The sequence below is a fragment of the Coniophora puteana genome (genome assembly GCF_000271625.1).
Source record: "Coniophora puteana RWD-64-598 SS2 unplaced genomic scaffold CONPUscaffold_7, whole genome shotgun sequence".
NCBI classification, from domain to species: Eukaryota; Fungi; Basidiomycota; class Agaricomycetes; order Boletales; family Coniophoraceae; genus Coniophora; species Coniophora puteana.
The window spans coordinates 1,661,838-1,681,700 of NW_006913059.1; the positions used below are offsets into that span (position 1 = coordinate 1,661,838).

The 19,863-nt window shown below is 53.1% G+C and overlaps 8 protein-coding genes across 8 annotated transcripts; 7 read left to right on the forward strand and 1 right to left on the reverse strand.

The window, feature by feature from the left end:
* Window positions 1-1,842: 1,842 nt before the first annotated feature.
* On the forward strand, window positions 1,843-2,446 carry CONPUDRAFT_73737 (uncharacterized protein; the record flags this gene model as incomplete). The annotated part of the gene is made up of 2 exons (XM_007770933.1): window positions 1,843-2,295; window positions 2,375-2,446. The coding sequence occupies 2 exons, from the start codon at window positions 1,843-1,845 to the stop codon at window positions 2,444-2,446; spliced, it is 525 nt and encodes a 174-aa protein (XP_007769123.1).
* A 653-nt stretch (window positions 2,447-3,099) lies between these two features.
* On the forward strand, window positions 3,100-4,735 carry CONPUDRAFT_105738 (TfdA family taurine dioxygenase). Its single transcript, XM_007771365.1, has 7 exons — window positions 3,100-3,507; window positions 3,571-3,664; window positions 3,722-3,766; window positions 3,823-3,830; window positions 3,893-3,983; window positions 4,039-4,118; window positions 4,190-4,735. The coding sequence occupies exons 1-7, from the start codon at window positions 3,173-3,175 to the stop codon at window positions 4,518-4,520; spliced, it is 984 nt and encodes a 327-aa protein (XP_007769555.1). The 5' UTR covers window positions 3,100-3,172; the 3' UTR covers window positions 4,521-4,735.
* A 1,502-nt stretch (window positions 4,736-6,237) lies between these two features.
* On the reverse strand, window positions 6,238-7,375 carry CONPUDRAFT_166122 (uncharacterized protein; the record flags this gene model as incomplete). The annotated part of the gene is made up of 7 exons (XM_007771366.1): window positions 6,238-6,275; window positions 6,330-6,424; window positions 6,478-6,507; window positions 6,564-6,783; window positions 6,849-6,987; window positions 7,134-7,192; window positions 7,303-7,375. Coding segments are annotated over 7 exons (654 nt in total), but the record flags the coding sequence as incomplete, so codon positions are not given.
* Window positions 7,376-8,861: 1,486 nt separating this feature from the next.
* Window positions 8,862-10,970, forward strand: CONPUDRAFT_166123 (uncharacterized protein; the record flags this gene model as incomplete). The annotated part of the gene is made up of 14 exons (XM_007771367.1): window positions 8,862-8,953; window positions 9,033-9,128; window positions 9,209-9,317; window positions 9,392-9,409; window positions 9,460-9,485; window positions 9,536-9,561; window positions 9,612-9,652; window positions 9,708-9,744; window positions 9,805-9,820; window positions 9,868-9,901; window positions 9,956-10,116; window positions 10,172-10,257; window positions 10,319-10,702; window positions 10,764-10,970. 13 exons carry the CDS (start codon window positions 8,862-8,864, stop codon window positions 10,573-10,575), a joined length of 999 nt encoding a protein of 332 aa, XP_007769557.1. The 3' UTR covers window positions 10,576-10,702; window positions 10,764-10,970.
* A 663-nt stretch (window positions 10,971-11,633) lies between these two features.
* CONPUDRAFT_154680 (uncharacterized protein) lies at window positions 11,634-12,118 on the forward strand (the record flags this gene model as incomplete). The annotated part of the gene is made up of 2 exons (XM_007771368.1): window positions 11,634-11,881; window positions 11,944-12,118. 2 exons carry the CDS (start codon window positions 11,634-11,636, stop codon window positions 12,116-12,118), a joined length of 423 nt encoding a protein of 140 aa, XP_007769558.1.
* Window positions 12,119-12,768: 650 nt separating this feature from the next.
* On the forward strand, window positions 12,769-13,287 carry CONPUDRAFT_154681 (uncharacterized protein; the record flags this gene model as incomplete). Its single annotated transcript, XM_007771369.1, has 2 exons — window positions 12,769-12,929; window positions 13,002-13,287. 2 exons carry the CDS (start codon window positions 12,769-12,771, stop codon window positions 13,285-13,287), a joined length of 447 nt encoding a protein of 148 aa, XP_007769559.1.
* Window positions 13,288-14,082: 795 nt separating this feature from the next.
* Window positions 14,083-15,129, forward strand: CONPUDRAFT_166125 (uncharacterized protein). The gene is made up of 3 exons (XM_007771370.1): window positions 14,083-14,422; window positions 14,484-14,794; window positions 14,846-15,129. Exons 1-3 carry the CDS (start codon window positions 14,196-14,198, stop codon window positions 15,025-15,027), a joined length of 720 nt encoding a protein of 239 aa, XP_007769560.1. The 5' UTR covers window positions 14,083-14,195; the 3' UTR covers window positions 15,028-15,129.
* Window positions 15,130-15,543: 414 nt separating this feature from the next.
* On the forward strand, window positions 15,544-19,666 carry CONPUDRAFT_82793 (uncharacterized protein). The gene is made up of 6 exons (XM_007771371.1): window positions 15,544-17,165; window positions 17,308-17,980; window positions 18,040-18,081; window positions 18,134-18,979; window positions 19,109-19,277; window positions 19,451-19,666. Exons 1-2 carry the CDS (start codon window positions 15,563-15,565, stop codon window positions 17,820-17,822), a joined length of 2,118 nt encoding a protein of 705 aa, XP_007769561.1. The 5' UTR covers window positions 15,544-15,562; the 3' UTR covers window positions 17,823-17,980; window positions 18,040-18,081; window positions 18,134-18,979; window positions 19,109-19,277; window positions 19,451-19,666.
* Window positions 19,667-19,863: the final 197 nt, after the last annotated feature.

Sequence of the window (19,863 nt, forward strand, 5' to 3'; positions counted from 1 at the left end):
GGCTGTGCGCCATACCAAACGGTCGGTGGCCGTTGCACTCGGCTGCCTTCGCAGCCTCTCCCGCAGGTATGCCTCTCCGCGATCACTTGATACCTGATCCCTACGCATGTCCCAATACCAACCAGATACCGCCCATGAAACGGGCCTTAAGTAATGTCAATGTAATGTCGGTAAGCCCTTTCGGTCTCAAATTTCCTTATACCTCTTTTTCCTTCTCTTTGCCCATTTAATTGGAATGATCTGGCGAAGAAGCGGAGGTATGTATGTCTTCCGGTATATCGTATCGTAGTTGTAGAGTTCCTTTGTTCATAGGCTGTATTGCTGATCTTCGTCGATCTCACTCAAATTTAACTGAGTCACTTCCTACGAAGGTCAATTTGATGAACTAAACCCTGCTAAACCTCCAACGTCGAAGCCCTGGGGGCTAGGTATAGCTAAGAATGACTCGGCAAGTGTATGGCGAGTCACACTTCTGAGGACGTTATAAATGTGATGGCCACGTGTGTGGATACGCTTCAACGTGTGGTAGGGGAAAAAACGTTTCTTGATAGGTCCTTATGCAGATGTCATGTTAAACTGGACATCGGAAACAATGGTTGTCATTAGCTCGTTGTTGTCTGTTGGGAATCAATCATCCCATGCGTTTACTTCTACCACACGTTATGTAACGAATGTTCGCTTTCAGAGGGGCGAAGACGTTGCAATACTTACATTGTCACCATGGCTTGAACGCACCCCGCGCTTCGGCGCCTATCTTATCTCACATCTTCATGTTGCACCATCATACTACATATTGCAATATCAGCGACCGGTTTGGGGCACCAATTCTTACTGTTGAGCACCTGTCAAAGGTTTCACCCGTTCCCAGTGACATATTGTCATACGGACAACGGTGCTAATTGTTATGTTGTTCAATTTTTGCAGCAATATGTTTCCGGGTGTGCGGCTGGCGTTGAATTGCTGTATGTCTCAACAATGCAAGCCGTAGTGTAACGCAGGCATAATCTGTTACCCATTGTGTGTAGATAGTTAACTGTTACTTCTTCAAATTGTTGAATGCATGTATATGTGTACTCTGTCAGATTAATGAGTCTAACCCCGGCATTTACTTTGGTTGAGATGCTCTGCTGATGGTACCTATTCCTGAATCCCATCAATATCCCAATGAAATAAGTATCGTGCTGCCGACAAAGGTTAATAGATCTGAAGGGATAGATCTAAAGGTTCAGGAAACCTTACACAGGTTTCAAAGTGCAAGCTCCCTTATGACAGGTCCAACCGACTTGCCGAGACACGGGAGGACAACTATCAATATTGGAAAACTCATGGAGCTAATGAGATTCGATTGCATAGCACCGTGACGTGGTAGGCCGAGCCGTGCCAGTTGTCTAGAAACTGTCTGATTCTCTCACATGTAGCAGACAACAGTTCATAGTACGTGCTCTGGTTTTCACGTCTTCACCGGTACCCATCAATTGTGCCGTAGCGGAGCACGGCATGTCTTGTGTACAATTCCGCTTTCAACTCCTCCTTTTCCATCCATAGCTTCTCAATCATCTGCTCTTTCACCTCCATTCCCTCGCCCAACGCGTCGACAACGCTCTGTGTGACGAAATAACATGTGTGGCGTCGGCACGCTTAGGCTCACCGTCTCACGTTTGTCTTCCTCCCTCGACCCTTCGGCGCGAGGTAACGACATTGCTCGGAGGGCTCAAGGCAGACAACGTCGATCAAGTTTCTCTACTTCTCGCCGCCCTGCCCAACGACAATCCACACTACGGTAGCCGCGTTCTGGCATAAATAAGCAAGCTCATATGCGAGCATGCACGAGACAGGCCAGCTATGAGCAAGGCATGGGCGAAGCTATGCCAGAAGATGATTTCAGACGTTAGCAAGAGCATCGAAGACGACACCATCGAAGGGACGGCTGTGCCTGTCAGTGGCGGCCGCTTGTTCCGGAGACATCTGCTTCGTAGCTGTCAGGAAGTCTTCGAGCGACGAAGGAGCGATGGACCATGGGCTGAACCAGACAACGACCGTTACCAGGATGCGCGAGCGGAAAACTATAGAGCTTTCCAGATGGGTCCGTTTATTGGGTCGCTCTTCAGGCTTCGCATTATGCCTGGGTATGTCATGCATAGTTGCATCCGGCAGCTTCTACCAATGGTCGATGATCAGTCCCAGAAAGGCATCGAGTGCCTCTCTCATCTACTAGTAGCAACGGGGGACAAGGCGTGCATGCTCGAGGGATGGATGGATCAACAGTTTAAAGATGAAGTGACACGATTAGGACAGGTGCGCTTTATTCGTTCATTGCGATTTCACAAGTAGTGACATGATGTAGCATTGATGAATGGGGTTCGGTTGTGACGAGAAAAGTCCACGGCATAATACGAGCGATGAGACCCAGAGCACGCGAGAGGATATTTGTCCTGCAGCAGTGTAGGAACGGCTGTCTGACGTGGCGTACTACCATTAGTGCTCGACTCTCAGGTTCACGTGTATGGTTTCTGTATTATTATCGCGTTCTCCTTGCGAGAAAACGCAGTATAATATACTTCAGTGCCACTAGATTTCAGCGACATGTCCGCAGTAATATTATCTCCAAATTCCATCTCGTTTGGACAGTTTTGTGGGGGCTAATACACGAATATATCTCCACACTCCGAAAATGACAGATGGTCTTATGGGAACTATTAGCAGTGGGAGGTTAGAACGTAATATCGGGACGTCCTATCATCACTGGTGAATGATACCAAGCATTCGTCTCCGGTGGTGATAACAGCGCTGCGATCAGGTGGACGATGACTCAGATGACTTTGCATTGGGTTCCGGATTGGTTGTCGTGCGAAGTTGCGAGCACGCAATTTCGGGTTACGCCTTCGTGAGTATTGTTGTTTGGTACCACTATTCCTCGCGACCACCGCGCAGCGCCGGAATCCTAAGTTACGCTCCCATAATACTTCTCCGCATGCATGCTCGCAGCTCGTTACTGTAACAGAAACTGTGGGAAATGGAAGCGTTGGGTCACAAATACTCCTACTTAGGACATAGTCCCTCACCTTATAAAAACCGCAATTGACCTCAACTTAAAGCCGCCTCACGCTTGCCTTTGAAAACCTCGATTTTCTTTATCTTATCTGCTTTCTTCACTTAACGCTTGTCACTTGCCATGGCCACCACTTTCGCAGGTTCACTTTCCGAGTTTCCCAACTACGATGTCACGAATCATATCGGCACGCGCTTCTACGACTCCAAGGTTCAGCTCTCTGAACTCGTTCACTCTGAGAACGCGGACGGGTACATCCTCGACCTCGCCAAGCTCGTCTCTGAGCGTGGAGTTGTCTACTTCACAAACCAGAACCTCGACATCAAGGACCAGCTTGCGCTCGCGCATCGCATGGGCGTGCTCACTGGCAAGCCAGCCGACTCCAAGCTCCACAAGCACCCCATCTCGGAGGATACCCCTGAGCTGGGCGCCGAAGTGTCTGTCATCTCGTCGATGGGGTGAGTAATGGCGCCATCCAGACCATCTAGCACCGAGGCTCACCCACGGGACCGACGTTTCAGCGGCATCGCCCGCGCCAGAAACCTGAATGGCAGACGCGCCAGTATAGGCTGGCACGCCGACATAACCTTCGAGCGCGTGCCATCGGACTACGCTGTAAGTTGTCTCCGAGTACATTCATTCCATTTACGACGTGCTTATCGAGGCTCCTAGATCCTCAAGATGCATACTATTCCCAAGGTCGGCGGTGACACTCTGGTTCGTGCCTTTCAGCTTGCGTCGCGTTTACCGATCAAGCTGACCGGGTTTAATAGTGGGCATGGTCAGCCTCCGATAACGCAATTCACCAAAATCGTGACTAACGCTTCTTGCTTCTCCATTCAGTGGATACGAGGCATATGATCGCCTGTCTCCCGCCATGAAAAAGTTCCTGGAGGGTATGACCGCCGTGCACAATGCTCAGTTCTTCGTCGACGTAGGCTTGATACATGTTTGTGATGGGAAGTTGCATCAGTTAACACCTTTTCTAGGCGGCACAACGCTCGGGCCACACAATCACGGACAACCGTGGCTCTCCCGAGAACAACGGACGCGACCTGACAGCTGTCCAGTGCGTGTGATGACATCCTTCTCTCTCTCATGCTGGCCCTGACGTATCTGGCGGCCCGCTTTTCCCGTCAGCCCTGTCATTCGCACGCACCCCGTGACGGGCTACAAGACGCTCTTCGTCAACAAGACGTTCACGAAGCGTATCATCGAGCTCACTCCTGAGGAATCCGACACGCTGCTCGATTACCTCTACCGCCACATCTCGGAGAACCACGACCTTCAGGTGCGCTACCGCTGGGAGAAGAACGACATCGCGATCTGGGACAACCGCTGCACGTTCCACACGGCCACTAACGACTACGACGACAACCGCCAGGGACAGCGCGCTGTCGGTATTGGCGAGAAGCCCTACTTCGACCCCGCGTCGAAGTCTCGTCGCGATGTGCTGAACATCACCTTCTGAGTTTTCACTCGTAGAGGCCCTGGCTGTCCCTTTCCACGACACAATACTGCGGAGCACGTTTCAAACCTCATGAACGTAACTTTAAAGGGATCCGATAGTCGATCGACTAGCTTTGTAGGTTATCGGTATGCTCAAGCATCATTGTAGATTTTGTTGTTTATTGTATATCAACTTCATTCCTCCCCTGCCTTCTGTGTTTATGGCGGAACTTTAGCGGAGCGTAACCTATGTCTTGTCAAATCTCATGAATGCGTCAAGATAAGTATGAGAAGTAGAGGATGCACGATACGCTTCTCGCCAGCGAAGGGATACTTATTGAGCGCGACATTTACCCAAATAACTCTCGGATGGGCGCGTACTTGCATACGCTGCTTCCTTTGAGTAAAGCAAATAAAACACAGGCGCGATATACTCTGGCGCCGGAATGACCCCAGCAAATAAATAGACATACTTATGTCAGACCCCTGGGCAGCGCCATCATCATCAACAGAAACTTGTCTGTAGCACGCTCACAGCCTCGTATTGGAGTACTATTGATGCTGTGCGCACACGAAATTAAAGCTCTCATTGTATTCTCTCTCTGCGAACAGCTGATACTGCGATTTGGGCTGATTCTTTTTTCGTCATCTCCTGAATTGTCGTTTGTACTGCAACACGTCTTCCTCTATGTATTTCTATCTCGCCTTTCCTACTGATTTGTGTATGTTATTGGGATGGGTCTACAACGTATTATTAAAATAACAGGCTACTTTCGTTGGCGAATTTTTGTAGCGCAGTATCGCGCAGTGTGTCGACGCTGAACAGGAACACGTAGCAATGAGACGCAGTCGTTAATAAGCGTTCACTGAAGCGCAGCAGCGTTGCTTACTGATGCTGACAGAATTATCCACAGCCTATAAGGATGTGGAGGCGCTCGTTGGGGGTATATAAGGCGAGGGATTCCTGGAGGCTTGCAGCATTCGCATCACCATCCAAATGATTGATGCTAGCATTTTACTCACCAGTGATGTTTTCGTACAGTCATACATGAGATTACCTTACTCCATGGCGCTCTTCACCATTTGTCACAGGTAGATCCGTTTGAATCGGTAATGGCTATGTTGAAGTTCGAGTTGATTATTTTCCGGTCAGGAGATACCACTGGCAGCCGAAGCATGCGAAGGCGCATACCTTGTCACAGTATACACCAACTCCCTCCTCGCTCTTTCTGAACTCCTGTATGTCTCCTCCTTCGCATCGTAAACACTGACGTCGGCAAAATAGTCAACTTACACCTACATCCGAAGATCATGCCTTCTAACTCACAAACATTCCCTTTGAACTCTCACAAAGTGCTTCCAACGTGACCGTGCACTGTGAGGATGGAGATACCTGAAGTTAATGTGTTTAAATTACGGCCGTATGTTAGTAGTTTTCATGTATTGCTCATGCCTTCGAAACATGGGAACAATGTAGATGTTTCATGAGAGCAATGGACTTTGCCGAGATCCAACTATGGACGTTTTCGGATGATTCAATGTACTTTCTAATGGTCAAAACAACATGATTTTTGAGGCGACGGGGTGGGCCTGAACGCAAACTCAATAGTTTTAATGGAAAATTGTAGTGATAATCACACGAAAAAGCAAGCAACAATAACTGCAAATGCGATGACATTCATGTAGTTTTATAGGTAGCGACTAATCTACTCGATATATAGAACTACACCCAACCTCCTGGATCGACCAAGGTCGTAATGCTCGCGATAAGATGCCGTTAACAGTCAAACAGTTCAAACATCTGATTGTTGTCAAAAGGCAATTGACATACCTATCGAGGATATATGATTTGCGGCACGGACGCAAAGTTCGTAGTTTTTCTCGGAGACAGCTCGGGAGTTGCCGTCGTCACTTCCCCCGGATTTTTTGCGAAAATCAAAATCAGACGTGGAAAAAAGCCGACCGCTAGATTGACGTACTGTTTACTCGCCAAGTGTACACGCCGTATACTGGCCAAAGACGACGTCAGACATCGAGTGTGCGCCGCGAGAAATAAATCGCCCACAATGGCCTGTAAAGCAGTAACGATGTGCACCAATAGTGCATGTGCAGCGTCAGGATATGGGGCAGCGGTACGGTCTTTTGGCCCGGCTCGTATCGAAGGTACTGCGGAAGGTCCAGGTACCATTTATTCAACAGACCTTCGAGACGCATCGATTCTGCGTGTCGGCTGAATCCAGGTCGTATAGAGTAGATAACCTGCACGATCCAGCTCAATATGCCAGCTGCAGATAGAAGCGCGGGTTTATCAGCCCTCAGCCCCGAATGTATCAGAGCGATAAGAACGTACACAGCTTCGACGATGCATTGAAGAACGACAGAGTGCGCGCGGGAACCGGTGGCGCAATCGCTGAGTCAGCTGTTTCCTCCAGCGAGCGTGTGCTGGCCCGAGACGAGTGGAATGGGCTCCATAGCTCCAATTCGTCGGGCTAACGTCGGAGTGTCAGCCGTTTATCACGGAGGCGGGAAGGAAGTGGGATGGAAAGGATGCGAAACGTTTAACCCAAACGGAGGGTTCGATGAACCCGTGTCGAGCGCAGATGCGCAAAGATGCATGGACGCTGAGCTCACTCACCTCTGTTTCACTCGGCAGCTGTGGATCGTAATCCTTTTCGAAGATCGCAAGTGGTCGACCTAACACAAAACAAGCGTATGAGAACGGTCATAAAACGTGGGGTGGTGGGTGGCGCGAGAAAGAAAGGCTGAGAACAGAAACAAAAATAAACGGGGAACAGTCTACTTACCAATGTACGTCGACACGTATTTGTCGAGCATGACGCGTCCGTACCATATCCTGCGGCACTCCTGGATTTCCATTTCGCTGAACAGCCGACCACCCAGGCCGACGCGTGCCCACCTGGATAGCCAGGGCTGGTTCTATGACCGAATGCGCCGCTGTCTGCGAACATGATCCAGTGACTCGCCGCCACTTTGGTGGCTTGGCGGATGCTGCTTGGTGGTTTCCTGGGAACCGGAAGGTCTCGTGAGTACAAGAGGGTCGTTGAGGGAGACGCCATTGGCCTGCTTGTGGAAGATGCCATTACGGGCTAGCAGCGTTGCGACCAAGTTGTCCTGCCACTCGTTGGATGGGCTAACACAAACACGACCTGCTCATGGTGGGACTACCAAGGGGGGTTGAGATGAGGTGTTGTCCCAACTGCACATAGCGAATAGCATATGTTAGGCTGGCTCCCTGAAAGCAAGCAACTGCTAACCTTGCACTTCTCCTCCTGCACGCACATTCGTATCTCTTCCTCCCTGAAAAACTGTCCCAGACCGCACTTCTCCTTGTCTGACCAACCCGGGCGCGTGTTCATTCTTGACATAGAGTGGCTGGACTTGGAGGATGATTAAGAAGCTCGCGGGAAGGGGCAGGAAAGGGCGATGGCGACAGTGACAGCGACGACGGAAGGAGCAAGAGTGAGGGCGGCAGCGAAAGAGAAGGTCGAACGCAAAAGCGAGCTGGAGTGGGTGAGGGCAAGAAGGAATGCGAGGGAAGGGAAGACAAACCAAAAAGACGAAGTCCAATATTTGCACTTGTTTGTCGGGTGTGGAGACCCCACACACCGACTCCACCTGACGCCACGATGGACATGATCTTGTGTTTCAGATCCAAGTACATGACTTGGTAAACCAGGTACAGGTACATGAACTCGGAATCAGCTCGAATGTACATGATTCTAGCAAACCAAGTAGCGAGTACATTAAGATCAGGTATACATGCTTTTGCAGTGCGTGCTCATGGCATCGAACATTGACGGAGAACCTCTGGAGAAGGAAGAGTGTTGATCATCAATATTTCAATTCTCGCGGGCGAGCAAAGGTTTGTGAGATTTGCGACCATACATGGGCCTTTCTCCTAGATCCTTTGATGTAATCAAATTTGGAAGAAGGCTTCAGTGTGAGTGCAATGGACAGTCATATTTTCGAGATATCGAGTAAGCAATAGTCCAATACTGAGTGATTTCACGAACGAGAGATTTACCGCACTATTGTTTTTCCTATCGCTTCTCTTCCTTGAAGGTTGTCTCAGATATACAGACGGAAATGGTGAATGTCGAGGCTCAGTGGGCACTGCTTGATCACTACCTGATCCTACGTGAGTAAACGGGGGTTGAAACATGCAAACAAATATGACCAAAAGCCATCCACGCGTTATTGCTCCCGAAAATGAATTTGATTCTGAAACCCCTAAAAGTCAGTATTTTGATGGCAAACAAGTAGACAGCCGACATACGGCCGTTCCCTTGCCCTCGACGTTCACGTTCACGCTCCCTTGCACCTCTCCGGGTCATCACTGCCCATGGCTGACGCTGACGTCGATGATGGACCCATTCAAGTCAACGTGGCATCAACGGTGGGGGCGCTCTTCTACGGTTACATGGCCGCAATGTGGTACGTAATGGTCTTGCGCGTATGTCTCGTATTGAGGTGTTCCCACCCGTTCGCCCGCCTGAATTCAATGTTGACACAGGCTTTATGGTATCGCATGCTCGCAATCTCGCTACTTCATGAAGTATAGCTTGTGTGGAGGGAAGCTTGAGCTGAAGCTGATCGTGGTCGCCGTGTGGTGAGCCATCGCAGACTTTCCTCCCCTTATCCATCTGCAGACTGCGGCAACTAACCTCTTTTTGTCGGTCTATTTACAAGGGCGCTGGAGACGTTACACTTTCTATTCTTCACGATTGGATTGTACGGTTATCTCGTCCGTGCACACGGCAGTCCTGCGAAGCTAGCCGAACGCCAGTGGTCAATCTGCGTGAGTATAGCATTAATGCTAGTTTTTATCCTCTTCTCACCCGAGTTCCATCATAACCTGTGCCTTGCTCACAGGGGATGATGATAACATCTGTTCGTTGCCTAGTTCTCTTTCAATATTCCGGGCTCATGGCGGATAACAGCTCGCCATAGCTTCGTTAGTGCAATAGTACGTTCCATTGACTATCATTAGGCAAGCGCTGCTCATACGATGTTCAGTGTCTGGATGAGACGTATTTGGAACTGTGAGTGATTCAGCTTTACTGCCACATCATACGAGCCCAACGCTATTCAGTGAGCAAGGGAATGCTACGTCTTTTCCTGTCGGGCTGCATGGTACGTTGCTTATTGCCCATGTGTCTCAATATGCAAAGTGTTCCGTGTCTCGCAGATCGCTTTGACACTCTCCAGCTGGGTTGTGGGTGCCCGTGAGTCCTTGCTTTTGATTCTAGATATTGCGATGCTGAAAGTTCATCCCGTGATACAAGTGTGGACTGATACTCTGTGCGCCACCGGCTTTCTGTTAGTCCACTACTAATTCTTTACACTAGCGTGAATGCCAACACTTGGACGAAAATCGAGGCGGTGTGTATCTCCTCTACAGAACAAAATTTCGCGCTTAGGCTTACCGTCATTCAGTGGATGATTATTACCCCGCTTGCATGCTCCACCGCTAACGATATCATTGCTGCTACATTTCTTTGTGTAAAGCTGCAGCGGTCCAAAACTGGCATTCGCTCAACCGACGGTATTCTCAATGAGCTCATTGTGCTCTCGCTAAACACCGGCCTTCTGATATCGTTCGTATCTGACCTTCTCTCTTTCTCGCGATTTTCATGTCTGATCGTACAAAAGTATCCTGTCCGTCGTAGTCATTGTTCTTATCTTGGTTATTCCGCTCCAGGAATGGTACGTTAGCCTGTACATCGCCATCACGCGCCGTACGTCCAACTTTCCTCGTCCTTCTGATGTGATGTACGCTGAGAGCCCACTCACCGATAGTTTACGCGAATTCTCTCCTCGCGATGCTCAACTACGGCGTATCTCCGACATCCCACACCGCTGGCCGATTAAGACGGATAGGACACGCTATAAACACAGACTCCGGCACCTCGCCGTTTGAGCTTACAACTATCGCCTTGGACTTTTCGCTGGGCGAGCAGACAGTTTCCACGCCTGCATTACACTCCCCGGTATCGCTCAATCCGGGTGCACAATGCATCCGTAGCTGGGACACATCGGGTGACACAGAGAGTTGAAGGCTATATTTGATGGTATATAACACCAATTCATAGGTGAAATCAAACCCTCGAGGCAACGCTGAGCGCGTTTGGTTTTTTCTCTAGTGTATTTCTTGTGGACAGTGAAAAAGAGAACACAGTCACGGTGAGCCGCTCGACTCCGTCCATTTCGAAACTATCGCTGACAATGGGGTTGTCAAAACAAGGGAATCCGAGGTCAAACGAACAAGAAGTGAGATAAATCGCCTACTAAAAATCCTAGATAAAACAAAAGAATAGGTGGGGTTGAGAACTTAGAAAAGACGTTGGGGAGAGAAGGCTTGCATCTGAGCGCTTGGGTCCACTTATATTTGTTTTAGATATCCATACATATCGTCATTATAATAGCGCTACATCCAACAGTTTCATTACCATTAAAAGAAGTAATAAACTCAAACAGAACGGCACCGGTACTCAAATTTCCCATCAATTGTCGAGTGGCTACCTAACGTAGATAAGGAGTGCTATATGCAAGATGGACTCTTGAATTTTCCGTCTCCTAGAGTTTTATCGTAAAGTTGAGGTGTAACTAAGGGAAGTCCGCGCGCGTATAAACAGGCTGAATGTGGTGGCCTGAAGGTGTACGCAAAATGTGGCGTCTCCCAGTGGGGAAGGTGCAAGCTTTTTTTTTTTTTTTTTTTTTTTTGCCTCAACACCGCACTAGGCGGGAATGTATTTAAACCGAAACACTACAAACGAACACTGGAGAAAGGGAAGGTGCAAGCGCACTAATAAAGCCGAAACATGTTACATGTATGGCGGCTTTGCGGCGTGCAGCCTATTGCTATACACCAATCAGTACACATCCATGCCAATTACAGGGTAGAAGCCATATGTATGAGCGCTCAGCGGCCCAGTGTGGCGTCAGACGGATGGCCCTACCACTGTACTAACGAGGAAAACGGAAGCCGTTGCCGGCGAATGCCGGCTTGAATCCAACATTCCGCTCAAATAGACGCGCGTTAGCGAGCAGCCGCACCACCACCAGCTCACACAGCAAGTTACAGCGTCTTATACTCCTTGTCCCCCTCCTGATCATGAGACTTGAGGAGTTCTTCACCTCTTGGAGAGTCGACCTCCTGCTCTTCCCTATGATCCTAATCCCTGCTCGACTGGCCGATTGTACAGCGCAAGACAAGGACATACCGCTGTGGCTCGATCTCCTTACCTCGATTATGGCGTTCCTCTGGTGCAAATGGTGGGCGTGGCCGGATGCGTTTGGGCCCCAGATTGACGCCAGAACAAGAGCCGCCGCCAGCGGCGCAGACGGTGCACTCGCAGTCACGTATGTTTCTCCGTGCCATCCTTTCCTTGATTCATCCACTGAAATTGGGGTGATACACCAAGAACGGCCGAGGTTACCGAGCTGAGACGCAGAGTGCTGGTGCTCTCCGGAGAGCTGGAGGAGACGGTGGAGGAGCTACTGAGTGAACGGGCGGGAAGGGTACGTGCTGAGGAGAGATGCTTAGCATTGGAGCGGACCGTGGATACATTCAAGTACCAGCTACAGACTTTGTCCTGAGATATGGTCGAGCAGTGTAGACGGATAATAGGATGCTATCGCCTGAGTAATGGAAAACGTACGTTACGTTGATGAACGTTGATCAGCATATTCAGCATGCACCCAACCAGGCTGTTCTCGGCGTAGCTCTCCCTACTGTAATAGTACGTCGGCGCATAATTGCCGTTTAATAGATGACCCACGTCCCATATGTGCTTCATCAAGCTCAAGACGTGCGGCGCACACACACGAACGTATGGCACATACAAACAAGGACTGCGGCGACTGCAAGGCATGCTGAACACATTATGTGGCGTCTCAGCCTGGGAAGGAGCAAACGGCGGCGGAAACACTACATATGTATAGATCCGGAAGTTATCCTGATCAGATGGCGCACCTATTGTTTGTCTCACGGCAGACTTAAAGAATTTCCATATGCTTGTTGTGTGCACGAGCGCTTGGGTGCGAAGCGGTTACCCGGATTGAATTCAGGGGCTGGTGGACGCGCGCTAAGATTAAGCGCCGAAATATACACAGCATGTTTCGAGCAAGTTCACAGCATCAGTCTTCCTACTATCTTCTCGTCCCTCTTCCGCTGACCACAACATATCATACCTTTGAGTAGCGGCTACCCTGTCATTTACCCCATCCCTCATCACAGTTGGGCCACCATGGACAGGGACAGCGAGCCCGCTCCCTTGTGGGTGGTCATCGCGCTGTGGGACGTCGTGCTCCTGCTATGTAGACGAGTACGGTTGACGCATCACATTGAACCCAACAATGACGGCAATACCGGAAGCACCGTGAACAGCGAAGCAGATGACACGCCCACGTACGCACGCCTACTTCCATCCCCGTGCAATCGTTCCGCGTGCCTTCGCTGACATTGTGGCCGCCCACCAAGGGCGGAAGAAGTTGCGCAGCTGAGACGCAGCGTGGCCGTGCTGTGCGCCGACCTGGCGAAGACCCGGGAGGAGCTCCGGGATGAACGGGAGAAGAGCGCGTGCGCTGAGGAGAGGTGCATGTCGCTGGAGCAGTCCGTGTACACGTTCAAGGAGCAGCTCCAGGCGTGCGCCCAGAGGATGAACCAACAGGACACGGAGTACCAGTGGCTGATGGATCATTCGATGGCGTACATCGACGATCTCGAGGCCCGACTCCGGGATCAAAGTGCGTTCATCGGCGCTTGACGTTGGCCCGCCACCAACGCTTGCTCACAGCAGGTTGGTCAACGTTGTTTCAGCCGGTCTCTCAATTTGTGACCTCTCCGCACCACTGCATCAATCCAAAGGCAACGATTCTTCGAGGACGCTTCGGCACATGTACGAACCGTACCTCCGCATACTTTCGGTGGCGACAGACCAGCTTCTGCAGCCTCAGGTAGTCCTCCCTGCCCCTACATCGACCCATCGTTGCTGCTTTTGAATGACGTATATCAATCATGATGCAAGCTATAGGGTGCATTGTCAGGTAGGTGAAGCACATAAAGTATTTACACGTGAACAAACGTATGCAAGACCGACTCCGAATGTGGCGGCTCAAGCATAAATGCGAAAAAGAAGCTCGTAAAGGGTGAAGCAGCCGCAATGCAGCAAGCCCCGTGATGGAGTAGCGTGGGCATACTAGGACGTCCAATGTACAGAACTCGGGAGGTCCGTGGGTACTTATTTGAAGTTGATGTCATGCGATGTACTACGAGACTACTTAGCTGCTGAGTGGAAAAAACACGTCCGTCAGACGGAAAGTGAAGTTATTCTCCGTTTCTGGAGTGAGCATTGTGCCCAAGCCTTACTCTGGCCTTTCAAGCTCGGCGCACTTTGTGTCCGTACGAGCGAAGGCCGGTCACGAAGGAAAGGACCGTAGAAGACCCCGATAAGCTGGCTATAGGTACACGTGTATGTGCTAGCTATCACACGGCTCAAGGTAAACGCCAGACCGTGAACTTGCGTACTTAAGAGCGAATCAGGAGACACGCGCTCACAGGAACATTTACTGGCACCGGGCCACAGCAACCAAGCCAGAGTTCGCTAGCACTCGTTGACCTTAGCCGTCCTCTTCCACGCATGCCATCCCGTCGCTCTGTGCGTATTCTCTCCAGATGGCTACTCTACGTCCCGAATTCGTCGCCAGTCTCGTCCTTATCGCATCTCTCGTGGCCGTGTTTGGCTCGTCGCGAGCAATAGCTTGGCTGGAGCGCATCTGCTGGATGATCGCGCTCCTCGCGTGGAGCTGGGTGTGGGCGGCTTATCAGAGGCGCACTGAGCTCCGAGCCGGCGTCAAGACGGGATATGATCGCGATGGCGAAGCAGATAGTAGCTCGAGCACGTATGTTTCAGTCCCGTGTCTTTCCGAGTGCGCTCCGCTGACGCCGAGGGCGACGATCAAGCTCACGCACGGAACTTATTAGAGAGCTCGGGCAGCTGAGGCGAAGCGTGACGATGCTCTGCGGGGACCTGGAGAGAACCCGAGGCGAGCTTCGGGATGAGATCGATAAGCATGCGCGCGCTGCAGAGAGGTGTATCGCGCTGCAGCGGTCTGTGGACGTGTCCAAGGCGCAGCAGCAGGATTACACTCAGACAATCGAGCGGCATCACGCGTTGTATGAGGCGCTCGCGCGCAGGCATAAGCGTGCGGATCAGCTGGTACATGAGCTGTTTGAATGTATCACTTATCTCGAGGCTCAACTCGAGGATCAGAGTGCGTCCTCCGGTCCTTAGATTTAGACACGAACACTAATGACTGTTTCAGCTGGTTTCCCATTGCACGATCTCTTCACACCCCCGAGTCTATGCAGCGACGGTTCTTCAAAGACGCTTCGGCACATCCACGAACCGTACCTCCGCATGCTTTCGATGGCAACCGACCAGCCTCTGCAACGCGCTGTTCTCCCGATGAATCCTTCTGCTCGTTGCTGTGACTATTTTGAATGACCAATGTACAAAACGCAATGGAAGGTGTAGGCAGGCAGATCCAGCGTACGTAGAAAGCAGACGCCGAATGTGGCGTCTCCAGTGCCCCTCCGAGAAAGAACTTCACAAGGGTGAAAGACCCGTGATGGAGTGGTGTGAGTGCGCTAGGACGACCATTGTGTGTCTCGTGACAGAAGGGATGTCTACGAGCACCCATAACTCGATGCGGATGAGGGCACTTGAAGGAAAACGGAGATCATGCCCTGCCATCGGTCAAGGATAGCTATCATGCGGAGATCAGCATCTCCTCAAAACAAGAGAGTACTTGGAGGAAGCCTCGTGTCGCGTGACAAGGGTGCAGGGCGGGTGGCGTTTCTTTGGAGTGACAAGAACTGTCAAGAAAAAGCCTCGTGGAACCGAAGAACGTGTATTCTTAGACCGGCGCCAAGCCACGCCCGGTCCCTTCATTTTGCTGTGCATCCTCATTCTCCCTCGTTCCTGCCTTGCTCTTCGCCCTCATCTTTCCCTTCGCTGAAGACTGCGACGAGATACCACTATGCCGAGTTTCACTTCGCTCTGGGGATACAATACAAAGGCCGCGCCGACGACTGCAACGTCCAGACACCAGTCCATCGACGTCCGCGCCAGCGCCAGCACCAAAACGAGCACCAGACCGAGCACGAGCACGAGCGCAAGCACCAGCTCAGACAAGGACAAGGACAGAGACTGGGAGAACCTCTCGACGCCTACAGGCCGGCGCTCGGAGGAAGACCACAGCTCCGACGCCGACGTGCAGAGTCTCGAGGGGAGCAGGACCCACGAGGACTTTATGGCGGAGAAGCGCGAGCTCGCGGAGCTAAGGGAGCGCTGTGCGGAGCTGAAGAAGCAGAACGAGAGTTTGGGCAGGAGGATGGAGAAGTATTCTGCGGATAATAACAGGTTGAGGGAGGAGCGGGCGAAGCGCGAGGTGGAGTACAAGGAGGCGTTGAGGAAGAGGGAGGAGGTGTACAGGGAGGAGGCGAAGAGGCGGGCGGGGGAGTACGATGAGGAGCTCAGACGGCGAGACAAGGAGCACAAGGAGGCGGTCGGGGTGAACAACGCCACGCGTGCGACTGCCGAGGACGAGTGCCATAAGATGGCGGAGAAGGTCGTCCAGCTCAAAAAGCAACACGAGGAAGACCAGCTCCGCATCCTGACGCTCCTTAACGAGGCCAAGGCCATCGAGCGACAGCGGGAGGATATCGGCAAACACGGCGGGGAGCTCAGGGAGGAGCTCAAGCGGCGTGCCTCTGAGCACAGGGAGGCAATGCGACGGCGCGACGAGGAGCACGCAGCGGAGCTCAAGCGACGGGACACAGAACACAAGGAAGAACTTGCACGACGTGATGCGGCACACAAAGCGGCGCTCGAGGAAATCAGCACCACACGCGCGACAGCCGAGGAAGAGCTCCGGAAGCAATACGCGGAACGCATCACCAAGTACCGCAAGCGGCACGACGACGACCAGGCATACATCGCCACCCTCGTCGACGAGACCAAGACGCTCGAGCGGCGTCTGCGCGACGCAGGGGACGCTGCGCACGCTGCGAACGATTCGGCGGGCGCGTGGCAGCGCGAGGCGGAGCGGCAGGGGCAGGACGCGAAGGCGCTGCGCGACGAGCGCGCGCACACGAAGAAGCAGTTCGACCAGGTGCTCTCGCTGCTCGATGTGCGCAGCGCGGAGCTCAAGGGCGCGCAGAGTTTCTTGAGTATCGCGGATGCGGCGACGGGGACGCAGGTGATGGATGCGCTGCGGCGGCTCAACGGGGAGGTGATGCAGGTCGCGGCGTTCCTCGCCGAGGCGACGCTCGAGAAGTTCGAGTTCGCGTTCGGCGGTACGAGTAAGATGCTTTCGGGTGCTGGCGATGCTGGTAGTGGAGGGACGGCGGTGTCGGCGGAGGAGCGCACGTTCGCGACGCAGCGCATGGGGAGCATTCTCGGCGCCAAGATGGTCGAGCACCTCGCGGGCAAGAACCACGGCGAGGAGCCGATTCTGCTGCAGATCGCGTTCCAGGCGTACCTCGCGCGCGTGCTCGAGTGGGTCGTCGGCGCGTGGCTCGTCGGCGACCCGACGCTGAACAGCTTCCTCGACACGCTGTATTCGCAGGTCAAGACCACCGGTGCGTCATTCCCTCTCTCCTTCCCTCCCTTCCTCCTTCCTCCCCTCGTCATTGTCGTCTCCGCCCACCTCCCCTTCACCTTCTCGTTGTCGTCCCCTTGTTATATTGACGCACGTAAACTGACCCACAGAGGCCCAAGCAGTACTCGGCAAATGGCGCGCCATGACGCGCGCGCACCTCCTCGCCTCGCAGCCCGACCGCACGCGCGCGCTCAACCACATCAGCACCACGCTCCTCGACGGCCTCGCGCACATCCTCCTCGCCGCGCGCTGCACCACGCCCCCCGGCGACGTCAAGCGCGCGCTCGCGGACAAGTACACGCACCGGTTCGCGCTGCTCGCGGGGCTCGCGCTCGACGTGAACAGGGTGATCGGGGAGGACGTGACGTCGAGCGAGTATGAGGTGCTCGCTGTGAAGAGCGGGGTGGTGTTTGAGCGGGGCGAGATGGAGGATGCGTATGATGATGGGCATTCGCATTCGCACTCGCACTCGCATTCCGCGGGTAATGGCTCGGCGGCGAAGGTGCTGTGTCCGACGGATCTGGGGCTCGTGCAGCGCACGAAGCTCGCTGGGGGCAGGGAGGGAAGGTGGGACGTCAAGGTGCTGCTGAAGCCCAAGGTGGCGCTCGAGTCCGTCGTCGATTTCATGGACGAGTGATTTCCTCCTTGTTTTGTTCAGCTCTTAATATTGCAGCAGCACATATATATTCTTGCGGCATTGACCACATCGATCGTGACTTTGTACAGTAGGCACATTGACACCCGACTCTTGTATCTATTAGCTCGCGCTCTCGGTCTTGATCTTTTTCTTCGTCCCTGTCGGATAACGCGGCTCGTGAGCGTCTCGGAGTGAACGAGCGGGGAGTGGGACTGACTGTACGCGGTTTCTTCTTCTTCTTCGCTTGGACGCTTGAGCCCTGTATCGCAGATAAGTCACCGGATTACGAGAATAAGCTAGAAGAGGCATACTCGGCTTGACGTCTACATCGTCGCTGCTGGCCGTCCTGCTGAATCCGGCGACAGCGTCGACCAACACACCTGAGGGCTGGTACTCGGTCTTGATGACGGGTTTAACGTCCTCTAGCTCTTGTTGGCAAAGGTAGCCTTCAACGGCACTGCGCAGAGCGTCTGAGGGCTGATACTCGGTCTTCACAACTGGCTTGACGTCTTCCGGCTCTCGTCCGAGGTAGCCCTCTACAGCATCACGCAGAGCGTCTGGGGGCTGATACCCAGTCTTGATGACCGGCTTCACATCCTCCGCCTCTCGCCCAAGGTAACCCTCCACAGCACTCCGCAGAGCCTCCGACGGCTGATAGCCAGACTCGAGCTTCGGCTTGACGTCGTCCGCTTTAGAACTGTGAAGACTCTCGTACGCGCGCACGAGCGCCTCGGAGGGGCGGTACGCCGTCTCACCTGCACAAACAGCGTAAGTGACGTCTGGGAAAGTGTGAAAAGGTGGGGGGAAAGGCAGGGAACCCTTGATTCTGGTCTTGACGTCCGCTTTCTCGTCCGCGTCTAGCTTTATCTTGGGTGTCTTTGCGTCCTGCTCGCTCCTGATCTTGCTCTTGAGGAACGGTTCGTCTTTCTCGGTCGCGAACAGTGTATCCGTAGGCTGTCCGTTCTCCTCGGCGTCGTAGGCGGGGTCGTATTCAGGCGACAAATCGGGCGGTGGAGGTGGCGGTTCCGGCCTTGGGACCGGCAGAACGAGCTTGCGCAGCGACGGCGGTGCGTGTGTCCACTCTGGGGCAGGGTACGGGCGCACGATGGGCGCCGTTTGGAGAGGAAAGATCGTTGGGGTGTAGGATGTCCAGTTATCTGCAACGCCACGCGCGGGGTGCAGCAAGAACGCACGAAAAGAGCGACGCACGGGGGTTGACACGAAGCCATGTGTGAGCCGTCGTCGACGCTTTCCAGAGAAAAGGGGCGTCGTGGTGAGCAACTCACGTTTCTCGGGGTCGCCGTGGTCCCTGTAGTTGTACGGGAATATGCAGGTAGCCGCGCTCGCTGTGCCGGCGGGGGGCTGGTAGCGCGTGTTCCACCGCGCGTGCTTGTGCGAGCCCAGGAGACAGCGCACGTCCGTGCCGAGGGGGAGCTGGACGATGACTTCGTCGCGCTATCCCCCGGAACCGTCGCCGCCGCCACGCCCACGCCGACCATCACAGCGATCACAGAAGCATAACAAGATACAGTTCGAGGCCACGTTAGCTATGTGGACATCGAATCTCGAGAAAGACAATAGGAAGGGGGAGAAGACCGCGATGCAAACGCGAGACGGGGACAACGCACCGTGTGCATCCCAAACACCTGCTCCGGCACCGCATGCCCCTGCCCCGCGTCCTCGAGGATGAGCTTGACCCACGACGCGAGCTTGCTGAACTCGTGGTGCGTGCGCTCCCGGCTCGACGGATTGAGAAAGCACGGCTCGCTGACGACGACGTATTCGGCGTAGGGGTCCGTGTACGGCGGTCCGGACTTGTTCTTGCCCATGATGGTGGGGTTCGTTGGTGTGGTATAACTGCGAGTGAAGCAATGGAAGCTTGTGTCTGTGGGTTAGTGGAGTTAGCTGGCTGTGTGGGGCATTGAAGAGAGCGTGTAGGTTGTGGAAGTAGGTCGTGGGTATGTGTATGGCTGGTCGAAGATCTTGAGGTCTCGAGGTCGTCTGCCGTAAGCGAGACTGGACCTTTCCCCGCTTTTTAATT